At 41.0% G+C, this 20,478-nt stretch overlaps 1 protein-coding gene across 6 annotated transcripts in view; it reads left to right on the forward strand.

The window, feature by feature from the left end:
• astn1 (astrotactin 1) overlaps positions 1-20,478 on the forward strand; it is an 840,736-nt gene that overhangs the window by 120,721 nt on the left and 699,537 nt on the right. For all 6 annotated transcript variants that reach the window (XM_085804088.1, XM_085804090.1, XM_085804091.1 and 3 more), the window contains exon 2: positions 17,467-17,648. In XM_085804088.1, the coding sequence (XP_085660214.1) occupies positions 17,467-17,648 (182 nt within the window). The remainder of the gene's footprint in view (positions 1-17,466; positions 17,649-20,478) is intronic.

Below are 20,478 nucleotides of genomic sequence, written 5' to 3' on the forward strand. Positions count from 1 at the left end.
GACCCCCCCCAACCTTCCCCTCTACCGCTTAACTATCTCCCCTCCCCTCACTCTAACAAGAAGCTATGACTGCGAGTGGAGAGGTAAGAGAAGGCAGCTTCCCCTGACACCGCATGAGGATGTGAGCAGAATCGCTTCAGCTCTCTCTCTCTCTGTCTCTCTCTCACCACTACATACACGCAAACACACACACACACACACACACACACACACACACACACACATGCCCCTCTCTGCTGCTGTTAAATCCCAGTACAAGCACACAGCTCCGTGGCCATAAGGGCTCCTTCCTCCCCCATCTCTCCTCTCCCACTGGGCAAACAGGACTTGGAAAGAAAAAAAACAGCCATCCTCTCAGACTGTTGTTGAGCTCCTGATCTCCCTTAAACAGATCTGTTTACCCGTCTCATTACTTCTTAATGCCCCCGTCGATATCCTCACATTAAAACCTCAGCCGGTTGGGCATGCCATAATTTTCAACAGGCGTGCACCCTACTGTCTGTGCCTCTCTCCTGTTTGCTGTCTCTGTGTGTTGCCTACTGTTCTATAATAAGACACGACGTCTGCTTATCTAACACACAGAACTAGATTGCATGTTAAAACACACCTGTGTTTTTGGAACTAAATCACACTGCAGGAACTTTTGGGGTAATTTTACGGGGACGGGGCCGGGGCCGGGGCCGGGGCGTGTCTCCACTGCGGGAACCGTCCCCTGAAGGACCATCTCCTGGAACTTTTACAGGGGCCAAACGAGTTCCTGCCTTGAGGAAGGTACTCGGAACAGCCCCGAAAAAACTCCTGGGTGGGGCTTGAGGTTTACTCTGTGCTGGCAACTCCATCTCATAATGTTCCGTTATTATCTCATAGCGTGATAAATGTGCAGGTCACAAATTGTCCACAAGAGTGTTTTGGAGTTGTTGGATTGTGTGTTTGATGAGTTTGATGAGGGAAACCAAGAAATTTCATGAGCCTACGTAGCGTAGCTCTGAGCAGCTCGCGGCTCTGCTCCGCCTTTCAAAAAATAGCTTGCACCGACAATTAAAAGTAACGAACCTACTGCTATGACTATAGGGATTATGGCAATGGGCCAATTTGCCAAAATGTTGAACTATCCCTTTAAAATGGTGTCCACACGGCTGGAATGAAAGGGAATGAGTCAGTAAAAGATGTATGATAGTAGTTGTAGCATAAGACGTATGATGAGTAGACAGACACCTACGCGATTGCACAATTACGTGACAATCAAAACGACATTTTAAAACCTGTTATTGTTAGAAAGCATCTATACTGCCAGAAAAAAGAAAACAACAACAGCAGTAAAAAACAACAACCGCACAACGATTTCATGTTGATCAAAACTGTTGCACGTCGTCTCAAGAGTCTAGCGCTTCCCGCTCTACAGTGGAGACACGGCAGCCGAGAGGGAGGAGTAAGAGGACGGTTCTGCAGGAACCAGCAGAGAAAACGCGGCTGAAGCATAAGAGATCAGCACTAAACCTAACTAAAAAATGCTTTATAGATTCACCTTTTATACCTGAATTAAAAACTTAAATACTCGAATATTAGCACTTATCTGCTAACAGTAAGTTCCAAATTGAAATGTAAAAGTGAAAACAGTCAGTTCTTTCATTATTTAGACCAGTGTACTCATTTTCTTTTACTCACATCAAACTGTTACAAGATAAAACTGGAGGTTTTTCATCTTTTAGGGCGAAACATGAATCTCTCCTCCTGTCAAGGACTGTGTGTATCCAGAACATGATGCAGCTTAGTGCTCTTTGCCCTGAGCCACACTGTTGTATAAAGACTAAAAACACACATGTGAGTCACACAAACACTTCGTGACATGTATTTTTTTTATACTATGAACATCCATGAGACTCTAAATTAAACTAAGGTTATTCTGGGTTCATACAGCATGCTGCTGTGTTGTTCTTAGGGCAAAAATTCAGTGTTAATCCACAGCTGAAAGTAGTCCCCAATAATGCACCCCATTGGAAAAAACTAAGACCATGAACCTCAGAGTGAAAATGACCAATGTGAGGTCAGAAAGCAATAGTTGACAGTGAGAAAAATACATTTTGGTCAACCTTGTATTTCAAGTTTTCACAAAAATGTTCCCCTGCAGATTATAACTACCACTGTGAGACTGTCCCTCAGTTCCTTGCTCCTTCCACCACTATCACTCACCGTGTGGACGGTGTTAATCATAGAGCTCTTCCCATTGACTATTTTTGTCTTATCACACCAGAGAATCTTTTCCCCTCATGCCCTTAGTACTTTAAATGCCATTTAGCAAACTCCAAGCAGGCTGTCATATTCCTTTTACTCAAAGTGGCATCCGTCTAGCCACTCCACCATAAAGGCCTGATTGATGGACTCCGGTGGACATGGTTGCTGCAAGGCTCCTGAAGCTCACTTTGGATCCTCTGTCACCTCTTGGGAAAGCCCCAGTAAAGTTCTATTTCGAAATTTGGGGCTGTGTCCACCAAACGCGCTTTTTGACGCTCACAGCATCTACTTTCTATAGATCCTATGAAGTTCAGCGCTCGAAATAATATCCAGTCAATTGAGGTTGTAACGGTTGGACTCAAATTCAAAATCAATCAATCAATCTCAAGACTTATCTCAAGGATTAAAGGGATACTTCACCCAAAATCAACAATTCACCAATTTTCTTCTCACCGTCATGCCAAGGAAGGGTTTGGAGAACTTTCAGAGTCATCAAAACACTTTTGGAGTTCCAGGGGGGGTCCGGCTGGCTACGGATTTTCATATAATGGCGGCGGATAGAGTTCACTTTTAAATAAAAAAATATGACATTAATTTTCATTGTTATGCGGACGATGATCAGTTATACTTATCCTTTAAACCTAACGAAACCAACAAAATTTCTAAACTTCAAGCTTGTCTGCAGGATATTAAAATATGGATGACTCGTAACTTTCTGCTGCTCAACTCAGATAAGACTGAAGTTATTGTACTAGGTCCTAAACATCTTAGAAAACAACTAGTCAATGATACTGTTATTTTAAATGACATCTCTTTAAAGGTGTACAGAAAAGAAAACTGAATTTGAGCCCACTCTGGATCATCAAATTAATGTAATAACTCATCTTTCAGACGATGTAGGCCAAACTTTGTGCAAAATTCTATTTTTGAGTAAATCCGGGATGAAAGTGTGTATTTTCTTTTTCGCATTGGATAATGCAGGCGCATGGATTATACGTCAGCCTGTACACGATTCATCAGCCACTGATATTGGATCCGTAATCCGTCATTCAAACGTCTGAGACACGCACACACACACGGAGCTCGGTCTCGCCGCAAGCTTTGAATATCCCGCCCGCTCGATAACGACCAATCAAATTCGTTTTCCTCACTCGGGTAAACTCGTGTTGCAGCTCGTGACAACTCGGCGCGACAAACAGGACAAACGGCCATTTCTGTACACCTTTAACTTCAGCCCTCACGGTCAGAAGTATTTTTGATCAAAATTTATCATTTGACTCTCACATTAAAGAAATCTCAAGAACTGCCTTTTTTCATCTGCGTAACATTTCCAAAATCAGATCCCTTCTATCTCTAAAGGACGCTGAAAAATTAATTAATGCATTTGTGACTTCACAACTTGACTACTGTAACTCTTTACTGTCGGGTTGTCCGAGTAAGTCACTAAGGACACTCCAATTAGTTCAAAACACTGCTGCCCGTGTCCTGACTGGGACGAGAAAAAGAGACCATATCTCTCCTGTCTTGGCTTCTCTACACTGGCTCCCAGTAACTGCTAGAATAGATTTTAAAGTTCTCCTCCTAACATATAAAGCACTACATGGTCAGGCACCCTCATATCTTGAGGACCTTATAGTTCCCTACCACCCAAATAAGACTCTGCGATCCCAAAATGCAGGCTTGCTGGCTGTGCCTAGAGTATTAAAAAGTAGTATGGGAGGCAGGGCTTTTTGCTATCGGGCCCCACTTCTCTGGAATCAACTTCCAATTCAAATTCGTGGGGCAGATACTCTCTCTATTTTCAAAAATCGACTTAAAACATTCCTTTTTAATAGAGCATATAATTAGGGATCTGACTATGGTATCTTTTATCTTTTTATTTTTTCCTCAAATTGATTTGTTTTTAACTTTTATTCGTATGATTGTTTTTGTTTTATCACTGCTACTGTTTTATTGTCACTGTGTATTTTTACTGCCTGATTGTTGATTAATATTGTTTTTAATTGTTTGAGCACCTTGAGATGCATTTCATGTATGAAAGGTGCTATATAAATAAAATTATTATTATTATTATTATTATTATAAATCATCCAAAACACACACTATGAAACATCCAAATACCTCCATACTGCTCGTCCATACTGACCCAAGTGTCCTGAAGCCGCCACATGAAAAAGGTGTTCGGAAAAAAATAATTTGATCTCTGTGTTTAGCCTTGTTGTTGTAGTAGTGCACATACACATGTTCGTTCGGCGTTGTAAATCACACTTGCTGCAAATCTCGCGCAACCACCGGGAGCTACTTCTACAAGAAGGTCAAAGATCACATTATTTTTTTTCATGTCGAGGCTTCAGGACACTTGGGTCAGTACGGACGAGCAGTATGGAGGTATTTGGATGTTTCATAGTGTGTGTTTTGGACAATTCAAAAGTGAACACTATCCGCCGCCATTATATGAAAATCCGTTGCCAGCCGGACCCCCCCTGGAACTCCAAAAGCGTTTTGATAACTCCAAAAGTTCTCCAAGCCCTTCCTTGGCATGACGGTGAGTAGAACATTGGTGAATTATTGATTTTGGGTGAACTAGCCCTTTAATGGAGGTACATAGCACATGTTATAGTGTATGTATTGGTTGGGTTAATGGATGACACAGTGGTCAGTGTAGTCTCCTCACACCATGAAGGTTGTATTATTTCTCAGGCCGGGATGTGTGGAGTTTTGATGCTCACCCTGTGTGAGTTCTCCAACAGTCCACAGACATGCACATTAGATTAATTGCTCGTAGTGTGTGAATGTGAGTGTGTGAGGTTGTGTGTCTCTATACAGCATGTGACCCTGTGATAGACCGGCACCTGATCCAGTGTGGTACCCCGCCCTCACCCCACAGTCCACTGGGATTACAGAGCCTCAAGTCTTTTCTCCTTTACAATTTCAAATCATTCTTGCCAATGTCAACTGCCAACACTGAAGTGTCATTGGAAATAAAAAGAAGTGATTCATCTGATTTCATTTTTTATATATTTTTATTTCTATGGGGGGAAAAATGAAATTCAAATGGTTAGGTGTCCTTTATAGACAGATGGCTTGAAGTGGGGGCATCTCTTGAAGTGAAAAAAAACATGGCTGGAAGGTTTTCTGTGTGTGGACGCCATGTAAAGAATCAATTCTAGTGAAGTCATTTGTAGTCAAAAGTCAAAGTCAAGTAGAGAGTCTTTTTTTTTTGTCATTTGATCATCACATTCATGACTGGTCTGGATGGTCCACTCCTCTGGTGATCCATCTCATTATATAGTATATCACCATAAGTGTCTCACATGTCAAGCAGTCTCTTCCCAAATCAAGTTTACAGCTTTTTAAAAGTGCAAATTTTTGGTGAACACAATTTTTTTTTTTTTTTTTTTTTTTTTGTGGAATGAATAAAAGTAAATGTGATGATGTTGTCCTACACTTTGGAAAGAGCCCAGAAGTTCACAGAGTCTCTGTAGTTAATTCTACCTTGCTGAGCTGTAAGACTGTTTCTTCAGTTTGGTGATTATCTCCAACAAATTCCAGTAACCTGATACACAAGTGCTGATTAAGATAAGTGAATATCATTATAAATATTGTCTATAAATAATAATTTTTAAAAAACCTCCCACTGTCCTCCCCGAAAATCACCAGAAAATGCTGCTTTCCTCGGCACTGACACTCCCAGAGGTTGTAATACCACAAGTGTATTCTCTCTCTAAATTCTTCTCCGCCGAGACGACGATAACAATCATCACACAGCGCGGTCACCGGAGGGCACGGCGATAAGCAGAAATTACTTTGGAGCTGTTGATTCTGAATTCCCGAAACTTAGCCATAATAAACGACTATTAAAGAGAGCGCGGCGTTCTCCAGCTGAGAGGCCGGCGGCTCCGACGGGAGGTGCACGAGGTGGAGACAGGGTGCTAATTTCCAGATCATTATTCCATTGTGAACACGTGAAGGTCGTCCTTCAAGCACGTCCTCTAACTAACACCAAAGTGAGGCTGATTTCTGAGGCGGCTGTGAAGTATCCACTTAAAATAAACACAGCTTTTTATCCATGACAGAGAGTTAAAGGAGAAGTTTTATGATGATAAAACCTTTAGGCTGTTTATACTAAGTGTATGTATGATTTTCTGAGCATATTGTGACCTTTGCACAATATGTTTGTCTTTTTTTACATCATTTTGTAGTCGTGCCGAGGTTCTCCTCAGGCTTTTAAAGCATGGAGTCTCACAGTAGATGCAGCCGACACTTCGTTTGTTTGCATGTTTGGTATAGGGATAGAAAAATATAAATAAATTATCATGGAAACCAGACTTGAAAACCGTCACTCAAAAGGAAAGGCCATAATATAGCCCATATTGTTACATCAGCACATCTCAGCTTCTCTATTTCAGATTCTTCTGCACAGGATATGAGATCTTTCATGATAAGTAGCAACTCATAACGGTAAACTTTAAATATATATGTATATTAAAAAAAGGTAAACTGAAGCTGTGTCCTATATTTCAGTCCCATAAACAAACAGTATGAAGTGTATGCTGCATACTGATCCACTTGTTTTTACAGTTACACTATAGGAATCTATGTTTTCTACTAAAATAGAATGATGCATTTTTTAACTTCTCATTACCAGGGTCCATATTTTCCTCACAGTATGTGACCTATCATAGAATTGCTGAAGCGTAGGCACATGGAGGTCACATACAGCAGATACCCAGCGACCTTGAAGTCTCTGAGCCTCTCTTCTGATTGGTCAAATGTTTTCCCAATGGAGAAATAGAACATATCTAATTTCAGGTAAACACTCAGAGAAACCAAACCCTGCAAAGTTGAGCGTAGGGTCTGGGTGGGCTGTGCTGTTACAGGAGACCTGTCGGCTTCCTTTTGTATTCAGGCGTTTTGTCTGTGGACACACTTGAGCTCAGATCTCAGGTTCTATAATATGAGGTCTCTACCCTTCCACAGCTGTGTAATAGCTCCTCCACTTTCTTAACAGTACACTTCAAAAGTAAAGCGCCGAGCTGAAGTGGTTTAGCCTTGTATCAAAAGAAACAGTCTGGCTTGGTCGTGTTGGTTTCTGAACAAAAAGAGAAATTTAAACACAATAATAGCTATGTTTTTTAATCACTTTCAAGGGTCTACAGTGGTATGAGATTCTTAATAGATGGAAAAAAGCAACCTAAATACAAACTTCCCATTGCTATCATGGATTATTAAAGGGATAGTTCAACATTTTGGCAAATTGGCCCATTGCCATAACCCCTATAGTTTTATGAGTAGGTTTGTTGCCTTTAATTGTCGGTGCAAGCTATTTTCAGAACGGCGGAGCAGAGCCGCAAGCTGCTCAAAGCTATGCTATGGAGGCTAATGGGATTTCTTGGTTTCTCTCATCAAATACACAATCCAACAACTCCAAAACGCTCTGGTGGACAAGTTGTGACCTGCACATTCACCACGCTATGAGATAATAACGGAAAATTACGAGACAAGAAATTCCATTAGCCTCCGTAGCGTAGCTCTGACCAACAATTAAAGGTAACAAACCTACTCCTAAAACTATAGGGATTATATGGCAATGGGCCAAATTGCCAAAATGTTACACTATTCCGTTAAGTGTAGAAACATTCAACAAGACCTTGAAAACAAGCATGTGACGCCACTGTATTCATGACACAAAACACAAGGTTCAACATGATATTTCAATAGCAGCTTCTTTTTATGATAATAAATTACTCACTGTTTAATTCTGACATGATCTGGGTCAGATCACAGTGAGTAAGAAATGTTGATAAGTAGTGCTCTAAATTGTGGGCAGAAGATTCAGAGACAGAGACTCCATAACCTGGATAAATAAAACTCCTACTATCTGCATGGTGCAGAAATCAACTGTCCACTGTTTTCTCTGTGTTTCAGGTGAACTCACCAGTTGATATATGAGTGGTAGTGACAGTCGACTTAAAGGCAGCCCACTGACATTGTTAACAGTAAGCTGGAGACTGAAGGGTCCCAGAGGTAGCGCACGAATCTACTGCAGCTCCAGTTTAACACCGAGCCCATCATCCAAGCCAGGAACACTCCGATATGATGAATTATTTTATTCCACTGTTGACACTTCGCTGTGACGTTATTGCCTGGGACAGAACAAAACCTCCCCGCTGGGTGCTAAAACCCCCACAGCTTTATGTTGCTGAATTCTCCCCAAAAAAAGGAGAAGAAAAAAAAACTCTCTAAAACTGCATCAGACAGACCACTTTACTATAATTTGTGTATTTCCATCCTTATGCATTAATCTCACGACGGTAAAAATCACATCCATTTTTTTCATTCTTAAATCCCCTGTGAGGATTTTCTAATTATATCAGTCATGCTTGGATAAGCAGAGGTCTTTGAGACTCGTGACTTGGAGAGGGAGAACCAGATTTTACTTTACATTTTAATGCAAAATATAATTTACCTACTAGTATGTACACATAGGGCAAACCTGTGACAGCCACAAAGCACACTCTGTGTTCCCGCTAATCTGTCACATTGTGGCGGTCTCCATCAATCCGTTATGGGATGGGGAAGGCTGTGCTACGCCGGGATCCTCTGTGGGTGGAACTGCCTGTTTGTTTATGCCTGGATTAAGGATGGAATGCTGGAGAGAGAGAGAGAGAGAGAGATGCTACGTCATTTTAATTATAAAGGAATTGAAACTGCTTTAAAGTAAATTGTACAGCGAATCAGCATTCAGAGGAGCAGCGCTAATAAGGCGGCGTAATCAGATTACTTTGATCCATCTTAATGTTGGTGGGTGGGCACTTCCTCTTTTTCTCTCCACCTCTCCCTTTTGAATTCTCTCTCTCTCTCTCTCTCTGCTGGTTGGTACTGTACACTATCCCGTGCTGTAACAGCGGCAGTCTCATTAATCCCACTCTTGTGGCAAACTAGTCCCCAGGGAGCGAGAGAGCACACTTTTTAAAAAGTGCCCTGTCACACTCTGGCACATCATTTGCATTTAGGTTAAAACCAGTCGGGACTCTTAAATCTTATTTATGGGCAGAGGGAACTCCCTCTCCACTGCGGCATGAGGACATCAGTTATTGTTATACTCTCACAATTACAAACACACTTGCACACACACACACACTGCTGTGTCACAGTAAATGCATTAAGTGTTTTGGTTTGTAAACAGGTTATAATCTATATAAGGGTTATAGCTATTATCCGGCGAGCGAGTGCTTCCTCTGCCAGCAATCAGTATAATGGACTGTCTAACAAAGACGGCAGTGCACAATGTTGCACAGCGTGAAGTGAAGCGCTCGAAGGTTCTGCGCCGTAATGTTTTGCATCTTCAGTGTGTGCACAAAATATTAATGACCTTGCTTTTACCATGAATACTTAAGGCCAGGTAAGTGCTTGCATAGACGGTGGATAGGGAGTGAATGGAGAATTTACATGAGAAACATTAGTTACTTTAAGGAAGCCCATGAGGGGAAAAAATCTAACAAAAAAACTCTTTATCAAGATAAGTAGGCTGAAGGTCCACAGCTCCACTAGAGTCTCTTGACGGCTCACAGCGGCTTTGAACCAGATGCTAACATTAGCATGCTAACATACGTATGTCACATAATGGCAATGTTTGCATGCTAAGGTATTACATACGGTCTTAGTTTTGTGTGTTAGCATGTTAATGTATGTTGTGCTAAATTTACACTACAGTGTCCTCTGAGACTGTTTTCTTATAAGTTTATAAGCTCATGGTGGTGCAAGATTAAAGGTCCACCTGTCAGGACCGATTCAATAGTTACATCATTATGCAACACACTTGGTTGTTCTCCTATATGGCAAACATTCAAAGCATGATACGTTTATTGTATAATTCACTTGGATGGATCTCCTTGGACTTATTGCATTGATGTTGTGCTTGGTACTTACATCCATCCTGTAGCTACAGTGATGACTCTCACTTGTAAGTTGCAGAAGTTGAAGAAAATTCTATTGTTTCATTTTATGAACATTTTTGTACATAAAGAAGCATAATGCCATGATCGATGTTTTCATTAAGCTTTGAATATATGTAGAGAATAATTTCTTTGAAGATCATGTTTCATTCCCATGTGGGAAGAGACATATGTTCTTGATGACATGGGAATAAGGATTAAAGGCACACTGCCATGCTTAAGTGTCACTCTCCCATTGTCAGACTTAAACATTGTCACCAGGGAGGGTGTTAATATTAAGACGAATGGTAAAAAACAACAACACATCTTTCAAAATCCATTTTCCCAGTTTGCCATTCTGTTAAAAAGATGTCACCTAAAGCTTCACCGTGTTTTATTTTATATACTGTATATTCTTGACAAGGCAGGGCTCCAGACTAACTTTATTTTACAAGGAGCACAGTGGCTCCAACTTAAACTTTTAGGAGCGCAAGCAGAATATTTAGGGGCACATACCGCAAATATTGACATCTCCTTTTCATTCATGATCCTCCAAGCAATGGCCTGCCACCTGTAAAGACAGATTCCAGATACTTTGAGCCATCCATTCCATTTTTCACCAGTGTAATTATGTAATGTAATTTACTGATTTCACATACGCAAGTAGTTGAAAACTTTAATAGTTGTAGAGTAGAGTACAGTGGAATATTGCTCCCTGATGACGGGTTAACTGGCTTTAATGTGTAAAACGTACTCCCCCCCATTAACTACCTAAATACAACACTTAAACCAGCTTCAAGTGGCTGACCTTTGATCTTTAATGGTCGGTGTCGTTATGCTAAGGTTTGAATTACAGACGCAGACGGAGCACACAAAGCAGATAATAAGGTCTGAGAGTCTTGACTCACTTGAGACAGAGGTGTGAAAGGTGTGCAGCTCCGTGCATGCTCTTAACTTCTTCATTTCTTTTTGCACAGTGTGCAGAAGCTTGTGATCAGCAGGAAAATGTTGCTAGCAGCAACATCTTAGGCTGTAATCACAGTATTGGTGTTGTGCAGCGTGGGGTTTAGCCCGTGTTTATATATAGATCTCTACAGTGATAAGTAGGTTTTGTGGCGTGAGAACTGAAAGTTACGAGGTTGTTTGATTCCCTACCTCTGCCTATACCTCTGGCTTCACGCTCCCTGTTATTGCCGTCCTAATTCTCATCTCCCATGCTAACATAAATGCCTTAACTTAGCGCTTGAGTCACTCAGTTGTTGGGTTTTCTTTTGATCTGCTTTAAAGCTCATTATTATTTACAGACTGTGATTTCTCCCCTCAACCACCGGCGTGCCGCGCCACTACAAGAATAAACCGGTAGCCTACATAGTACGGACTTTGATCAATTATGAAATATTCGCTAATGGACCGTGTCCCTTCAGTGCACCCTCACCCCCACCACCATCCCCTTCCTGCTCCACGTTGTGCTCGCACTTGCTTCTTTGTTAGATTCATTTTGACATCTGTGTCTGTAAAATGAGCTCTGTTTGAGAGCTTGTATACCAGCAGAGATAGCATATCAGAATAATAGATTTGTATAGTTCACTGGGTCATGCTGGCAATTAGTCTAAGTTTATTTATTTATTTTTTTGTAGTAGCAGACTGTCCAAAGTTTAATCCAAAAACAGTCTAAGCATGTGCACTGTGCAGCATGTACTTAAAACAGTGGCATTAAACAGGATGTGATGTGCAAATTCTTAATTAGAATTTGGTGAGGGATTACTGGCCCTCACTAACAACAGTGGAATTTATAAATCATGTTTAAAGAATACACACACTCTGAAAAGATATTACTAATAATATGCTACTAAAAATGTAGTCCATATATTTTTCTATTAGATAAAACATTGTACTTACTTTGAATTTTGTTAATCACTTCTCAAGTCTTTCAGCTTTAAGACACAATGTAGCAGTTTGTTCTCATTTAAGTGTCATTAAAGTGAATTAATCGAAATACGCTCCACGGCATACATGTGAGAAATCATTATTCTGATGAATGTTGTACTTATGGTACAGAGGTATGAAGCTGTGTCACTACTTGGAGTGCTGATGCTCTCAGTGCTCAGAGTCGGGATCCAAGTGGGAGAACCGCACACAGAGGAGTGTGTGTAGTGTAGTGTAGTGTACTCAGGCATTCAAATACTGTGTGAGTCACGCAAGAGATATTCATGTGTACATGCAAATTGTATTTGAAAAATCAATATGAAAAGGGATGTTGTGCAACAGTTTGATTCCACGAAACTGTAAATTGGCGTTGCGGTTAATGCAGTTGGAGTGGAGGCTGTTGTTAAACAGGACATTAATTATAGTAAATGACTTGAATTGGGTTGTGTAACAGTGTCAGAACAGTGACAGACAAACTGCGAGTGAATGAATGGATGAGTAGAGAACACAGAACACTGTAAAAAACAAAAAAAAACTAGGCCCTTTAACATCTGGCTTTTGTCTGCAGTTGGACAGAGCATTCACTCCCGGGTCATATGACTCTGCAGCAGTCACAGGCGGCGATCGGCAGCGACGTTCACACGAATGAATGCATTTTCGTGGTATTTTTACGCTGTCATGCGTTTCATAACACAAACGCTGCAAAACAGACCTGTCATCTGCGCAACTCTGCAGCTTCACCGAGCTTGGGGTATGAAAGAGTGAGCTGCAGCCCCAAAATAAGTTTTAGAACACACGATCATCAATGTCACACGGAGGCTCCCACACTTCCAGCAGCACCAACCTGGGTAAGAGATGTGATCCCTGCTCACTCTTTCCCTCCTGCATCTCTGTGTGTGTGTGTATGTGCGTGTTGATGCTCTGTGAGTCCATGTGATGTCATTGCTCCCTGCAGTTGTTTGTGTTCTCAGCTGCCAGTATAAAGGACTCAGTTGCCTTTTATGTGGGTTGACCAACGGTTGAGAAAACCCATTACTTTTGATGTGCAAAGGTTATAAGAGACTTTATGAAAATGTCTATATGAATTTAGTTGAATTTTTTTTTTCAATATGAACATATGTTGCTTGATTTATATTTTCTCCTATATAGGTTTTACTGGGATCAGGCCTTATTCAATTCAATTCAATTCAATTCAATTCAAATTTATTTATATAGCACCATATCATGCAGAGGCAGTTCAGAGTGCTTTACATATAGGACAACATATTAAAAGTAAACAGCGATAGATACACAGAAGTTCATACACACAAAGACATTTAAAGAAATGCACAGCGAAACAGCAATAGATACACAGAAGTTCATACACACAAAGACATTTAAGGAAATGCACAGCTAAACAGAAAAGTCTTAAGTTTGGCTTTGAAGGAGCACAACGTCGGAGCATTTATGCCTCGCCCACCACGACTACTTGCTCCAGGTTGACAGGTGAAATTTGATCTCAAGTGGGCCGGACCAGTGAGATAAACCTATAAATAATGAGAACTCTAAATATTCCCTTTGTTTTACTCCTTTTACAGAACATGTTATGGGCAACCTGCCATTTCTGAGAAAAAAATAATTTCTATTTCAACAATGTTATGTCTCTTCTGGCTTCTATGTGATTTTTTTTTACATTTGCCAAACCATCCGGCGGGCCGGTTTTGGCCCGTGGGGCCGTATGTTTGACATCTCTGATCTAGATGGTTAGAGGAGGAAACATCAGAGAGACTCTGCTACGTGTCTGAGCCTCAGTCAGACATAAGCTCTGGAGTATATAATGGGCTGTTGTGTCAGCTAGGGATGGGCATTTGAAGAAATCTTTTTGATCGATCTTCGGGAAAATTAGCGATCAATTATCGATTAATATTAATATTAATATTAATATTAATATTCATAATTAAAAACAAAATGCGTGCGGCTATGGCGTGTGCCAGTAATCCAGGGCAGTCCCCGTGAAGGAAGAAGGTCAGACAACAACGTACACGGACGTCTGTGTCTGTGTGCTTGTGCTTCACCTGTAGGGACGGTGCCGGTGCCGGCATCACTTAGGTTAAAAAAAAAAAGCACCGTTGCGCTGCCTGGCTCACCTGCAGCTGAGCTGTCAGAGCAGCTCTGCTGTCCCTCTCTCTTCAGCCTTGTGTTTGGCTGCACTTGTACAAAAAAAATCACAAGCACTTTCAAACTGTGAAAGCGTGTGTTTTATTGTTTTTTCTGTGGCCAACACACCGGAGCGGCGCTCTGATCAGCGCGGCACAGAAAAGAGAAACAAACTATGCAGGATGTTTACCTTAAGTTTTATTTTAACCGTCGTTAAACAGCTTCAGACTAATTGTGATGTTAGATGAATGACTTGTAGCTTGTAACTTACAGAGAGAGTGGAGGCTCCTTCCACACCGCTGCTGAAAACCAAACCTGCTGATCAGAGCGGGCGGAGCCGCGGTGCCACAGCTCTCCTCTCTGTTGCACCGAGTCCGCGACACAAGCGTCCCGTCATATTTAATGAATTATTTCACTGTTGAACCATGTAATAATAATAATAGGCCTGTATAATAATACTTATATGGAGTTTATTGGTTGTTATGAAAAAATAAACCCGTGGTTTATTTCTCCATGACAACCTCTGCCCTCTACATGATCCCTTATAATAAATCGATAAAAATTTTCCGTGATCGATAAAATTCTTAATGATCAATAATCGATCATCGATTAATCATGCCCATCCCTAGTGTCAGCAGCCTGTGAGACTAGCAGACTAATTAGAATGGTTAGGCTCTTTAGCATGTTGTTTGTTTACCTTGTATTACCATGCTCTTCCTCTTTGTTTGTAACTGCCAGTGTTAAGGACACAGTGTTAGTGGCTGTGCTGATGCAAACAACTCTGTCTCGTAAAGTTCTGTTATTATCTCATAGCATGGTGAATGCGCAGGTCACAACTTGTCCACCAGAGCATTTTGGAGTTGTTGGATTGTATATTTGATGAGTTTGATGAGGGAAACCAAGAAATCCCATTAGCCTCCATAGCATAGTTCTGAGCAGCTCGCGGCTCTGCTCTGCCGTTCTAAAAATAGCTTGCACCCTAAGACTATAGGGATATGGCTATTGGCGAATTTGCCAAAATGTTGACCTTACCCTTTAAGACTGTCATTGTTCACTACGGTTCAGGGTAGTTCAAGAAAACCATGTATAATGGAGCTCTTTTTTTACGTTGATATTCACTGAAAGTGTTAGAAAATGGTTATAAGCAATCCACAAGCATGTTTTCCACTTTAAAACCAAATGACCAAATCAGTGCGTACTGCCTCAAAATCAGCCCGAGAACAAGTTTGATAGTGGAGCTGGGACCAGGATTCAGTATCTAGTCTTCGCTGCACTTTCTGTGATCTTTGTTTCAAATGATGTCTTCCAGTCAGCACTCTCAGTTCTCATGACTTATGAGCCTGATGCATCTTTGCTACTCTTCACACTTACATAACAGAAAAAATCACACACAAAGCTCAGTCATGCATAAATAATGTTTTTTTTTCTTTTTCCATTTCTGCACTGTGTGTGTGTGTGTGTGTGTGTGTGTGTGTGTGTGTGTGTGTGTGTGTGTGTGTGTGTGTGTGTGTGTGTGTGTGTGTGTGTGTGTGTGTGTGTGTGTGTGTGTGTGTGTGTGTGTGTGTTTTGGTGTACAACACTAATACTTCAAACAGCTCGGAGCAGAATGTATTGTCTGAGGGACTGAGGCATGACACAAAGCACACTGTTTCTCATGATCTGCTGCCTCCGTAAAAATCACTCGTTATTCTTCTGTATCCTCAGTGTTCCATCACTTCCGCATGTAAACTCTGCTAAATCTAAGTTTTAGCATACTAATTTTTGCCAATTAGCATTAAAACATTTTTTTACTGGAAGCTGGTGAGAATGTTCTTAGCTTTGCAGGTATTTGGTGATAAATCAAAGTAATTTGAGGGTCTGTACCAGCTGCAACGACCTGACAAGCAGGAAGCACACCATCAGCTGTTAAACAAGGCAATCTATTAAACAAACAGACATTTTTTTTATACTATACATAAGTATAAAAACACATAGGGTGTGGGAGACATTGGGTCAATTGTGTAGGAGGTGGAAATAGTGTGCAAGTGTTGTTAGGTGCCTGAAAACAAAATAAAAGGAGTGAAGGAATGAATTGAACAGCATGACCAAGTGGCTGCCTATGGGGAAAGACAGAGAGAGAGAGAGAGAGAGAGAGAGAGAGACTACCAGCCATGCAGCCTCCTAACTTTGTAGGTGGGAATCACCAGCCCAGTTGTTCTGAAAATCTGTTCTCCACCCATGTATTCAGACCAAAAAACACAGATTGACATGGAAATTAATTATACAATTGGTAACACTTTCTAATAAGCACACACTATTAAGCATTAGTTAAGCATTAATACATACCAAATTCTTCATTTATAACGCATTAATGCTCATTAATATGTAGTTTATAGAGTTAGTGCTTATCAATGATGAGTAAAACATGTTTAACTATGTTTTACATACTAATGAGTAATTCATGTGTTATAAATGATGAATTCAGTACATTAATGCTTAATAGTGTGTAGTTATTATAAAGTGTTAGCGTACAATTTAATCTAAATATAAGCAAAAAAACCAAAACCAATTGCAATAACAATAGCATTAGCGTTTAGCGTTCATTAGCGTTCCAGCGCGACCTGCTAGTGTGTGTGTGTGTCAGTGTCAGTCAGCCCCTCGTCACGCGGTGCATGCAGAGATGAGAGCCGGTGAAACGTTTTTTTGTTTTTTTTTGTGAGACTACGACCAAAGGTCCAAGCGATAGCTAGCTAGCATCAACAGCAAAATGAGCTGAGGTTTTCTAATAGCTATGAATAGTTATTTTCACTCAAACGTTTGTGGATGCTTAATGAGACACTTGACTCTGATATAATATAAGCAAGCATTTAAAGTCATGTTTCCAGAGGCTTTAAAACCAGCTGTCAGGATTTCTGTAACTTTGTTATGTCACAACAAAGCCTAACTCTAGCTCTGATAACTTTTTAGGTGGGTTTTGATGCTTAAAACCAATCATACACTTAGAATAAAACACTGTACAAGTGTACGATCTGGGACCTGTAACAAATCACACCCATTAGCTGGTGTATATGCCAGTTTTAAAACTTTATTTATTGAACTTCAAATCACACGAACGTGTGTCTGCTTTCTGACAATCCGCCTAAATTCCAGTGGATGGATCTTCATTGTGAAATGAAATGAAAATGTGTGCTGCAGCCACAGAAAGCCTCTCATTCATGTCCTCCCCCCTTTGTTTTTCTGTTGTTGTGTCTGGCAGAGATCTCAGGGAACTCGGAAGACATCCCTCTGGTGCGCTGGCGGCAGCAGTGGCTGGAGAACGGCACCCTGCTCTTCCACATCCACCATCAGGACGGCAGCCTGAACCTGCCAGAGCCCACCACGGACCCCGCCAATGACTCCGCCAAGGAGGAGCTGCGCATCCTGCACATCTCTGTCATGGTAAAACTGACTGTTCACTAAACAGCGAGAAAAAAAAAAAGAAATCTTTCACCAGTTCTTTTACTTCATGCAGATCAATATATATTCAAATATATACATGACTTTAAAGCAGCTGAGTTTTTTTTTTCTTGTTAAAGCTGAGACATCCTCAGAGATATCATCTTTGAGATAAGATAACACGCTCCATCCTCCTTTGTTGAACGGGAACGGACACGTTCGACATAGAAATATGGGTGTCTGACAATCCTAAGTAAAACATAAAAGGAGACGAAGACCCTTCTCCTGTTTTTTTTTTTTTTTATGTCAGCGGGACGCTGCGCAGACAGGTGGCAGAAGGACTCTTTGTGGAACGCAAATTTTCTAAAGTTTCACATTTGAGTTGCAGAATGTAGATTTTTGCATGCCTGCACTGTATCAAACCTTATCTGCTATGTCGGCAGAGAAGGAAATGAATCCTCAGATCTTGCAGCTTCCTCCTCTTGCCTGAGGAAATGTATATTTATTAGATCTTAGATATGCCACACCTACTCCCAGTGCCCTTTTTTCCAGCCCAAAGACATTACAATCTCGCTTTGATGGATGATATGTATTTTCAGACATTGAAAGCATATTATAGCTGCATACACAAATGATTAGTCAGCTTGGGGAGACTCTCTTGCCAGCAGCTACGTCGGGCCGAGCAGAGGCAGGGAGCCGCGCGGTGATGCCCGCTGAATGTCACCCACCCCGAGACCTTGAGATACTGTAATAACAAATAACTGACCTTGATTACCCCTCCCTGCATGTTTTGCATGAATTAGCTAACATCAAGCCGATCCACCGGGCGCACAGGTTTGAGTTTCGGCAACGTTGTTGTTTTTTTTCTATATGGAAGCGAGTTAACCTGTGTGGAGGTTCAGCTTCCTCCCTCTTTGATTTCCCTTCTTATCGCACCTTTTTTTTTCTTTTTTTTTTTAACTTCCTTGCTCCATCTGCATTTCACATCCCATCAGCTTCAGGTCCAGCTCTGTGTGTTCCCAGCTCTGCTAATTCCTCATCCTCAAAGAGCTGCGGCAAGTGGCGCTGCCACCAGGGTGTTTTCATGAAGGTGTGGGCAGAGACGGATTAGCATGCAGATATAAGCAGACCGTGACAACAGATGGAGGCAGTGTTGCCACTGCGTTGCTCAGGCCCCGCTGCAGCTTGCCACCCGGCTGGAGGCCCTGACCTATAAATCCAAAGCCATGTCACTTGTTCAACTCCTTGTGGAAACAAAAAGGGTCCCGTGAAGGCTGCTTTATGGGTAGTTGTTTTTTTTTATTTGCTGAAGCCCACACCTGTCACACACCTGCTCCTCTTTCCATTGGACGTCATTGGGAGGACTGCAGAACAGCAGCAGTCAGCACAGGTTAGTAGTGAGGGGAAAGGAGCTGTGGTATGCACTTGTGTGTGCTACAGCTCTCATTAAAATGTTAGGGAACCCTTCTGATATATGGTTACACTATAAACAGCAGCAGTAGATATTTCAGGCTTAGTTCACCTCAGAATTGTGTGGCTTTCACACACAGCAGCTTTGTATCTGCCAAGGAACTTCTAAGATCTGGCAACATCATGGGGCGGTGTATAAGAGCAGGTCATCAGCAGTGTTGGGCACTGACTTTTGAAAAGTAAGTAGGTATAGCTACTAGTTACTTTCCCCAAAAGTAACTAAGTTAGTAACTGAATTACTACATTATTAAAGTTACTAATTATTCGGAAAAGTAACTATTGCGTTCACGTCGGGTCGCCTGTAATTCAAATGGGGTCACCTGCAATGTCTAGTAATTGATTAAAAAAATTACTGATAAAAATGTTTTAACTAATTATTATTCTTTTTAAAATGATGATTAAAAACACCGCTCTCACTTCTTGAATATAAATTAAGTTCAAATAAAAAGCAGCATGGAAAAATATCGTACCTGGCGAATCTTGATTGAGAGGTTGGCCAGAGATTTGTGATGTCATAATGTGGTCAAGAGCCAAAAAAGGGTTAACCATAACCCTAACCTCCCATTTATCTGGAACTAACTGGAACCAACTCACTCAGCATTCCTCCGCACAGGAATCTGTAATGTATTATTTTGTGACAGGACTTATTAAGTCAAGTAAAGGCACATTTTATTGTCTGTAACGGTAATGCCGTTATTTTATACACGGTTATTCCAATCACTGGTCATCAGGTGGATATCCTACATCCTTTCAAATCAAATTCTTACTCTCTTACACACATATTCTTATTCTAGTTTTGTATTATATGTCATACATGCATGTGAGAGTGAGACTGTATGTATGTGTAAGTAGGACCAGTCCCAGCCTGGTCAGATGCGTACATGAACTGATGAAGCCTCTTGGATGAGAGGTGAAACGTCTTCCTAGACAAATAACTAAGTCCAGTTGCTTTCGATTTAACCTCCTTTGAAATAGTAAGTAGAATATATGTGTGTGAGAATGTCAGAATGAATTATGTCATGTACAGCCCCTCATAGGATATCACAAAATAATACACCTATCAAAGTGCACATAATATACACTTTTTTTCAGTCCATCAACTGGTCGGAAAAAGGCTGTTTATCTTGAACTAACCAACTCTTTCATAATTCCTCTGCACTGGCAGGCTCTGCGACGCACCATCAGAACAGCTCTCAACTACTTCTGCAACCCAACCAACCAATGTGTGTGAGAATGCCAGAATGAATTATGTCTTGTATGGCCCCTCATAATATCCTACATCCTTTCAAATCAAATTCTGATTGGTCGGACTGTAGAGGTAGGTTGAGAGCTGATGCTGTTAGATTTTTTTTCCTGCAGGTTG

The sequence above is a fragment of the Trachurus japonicus genome, chromosome 17 (assembly GCF_045865225.1).
Source record: "Trachurus japonicus isolate A0001 chromosome 17, Traja_1.0".
Classification (NCBI taxonomy): domain Eukaryota; kingdom Metazoa; phylum Chordata; class Actinopteri; order Carangiformes; family Carangidae; genus Trachurus; species Trachurus japonicus.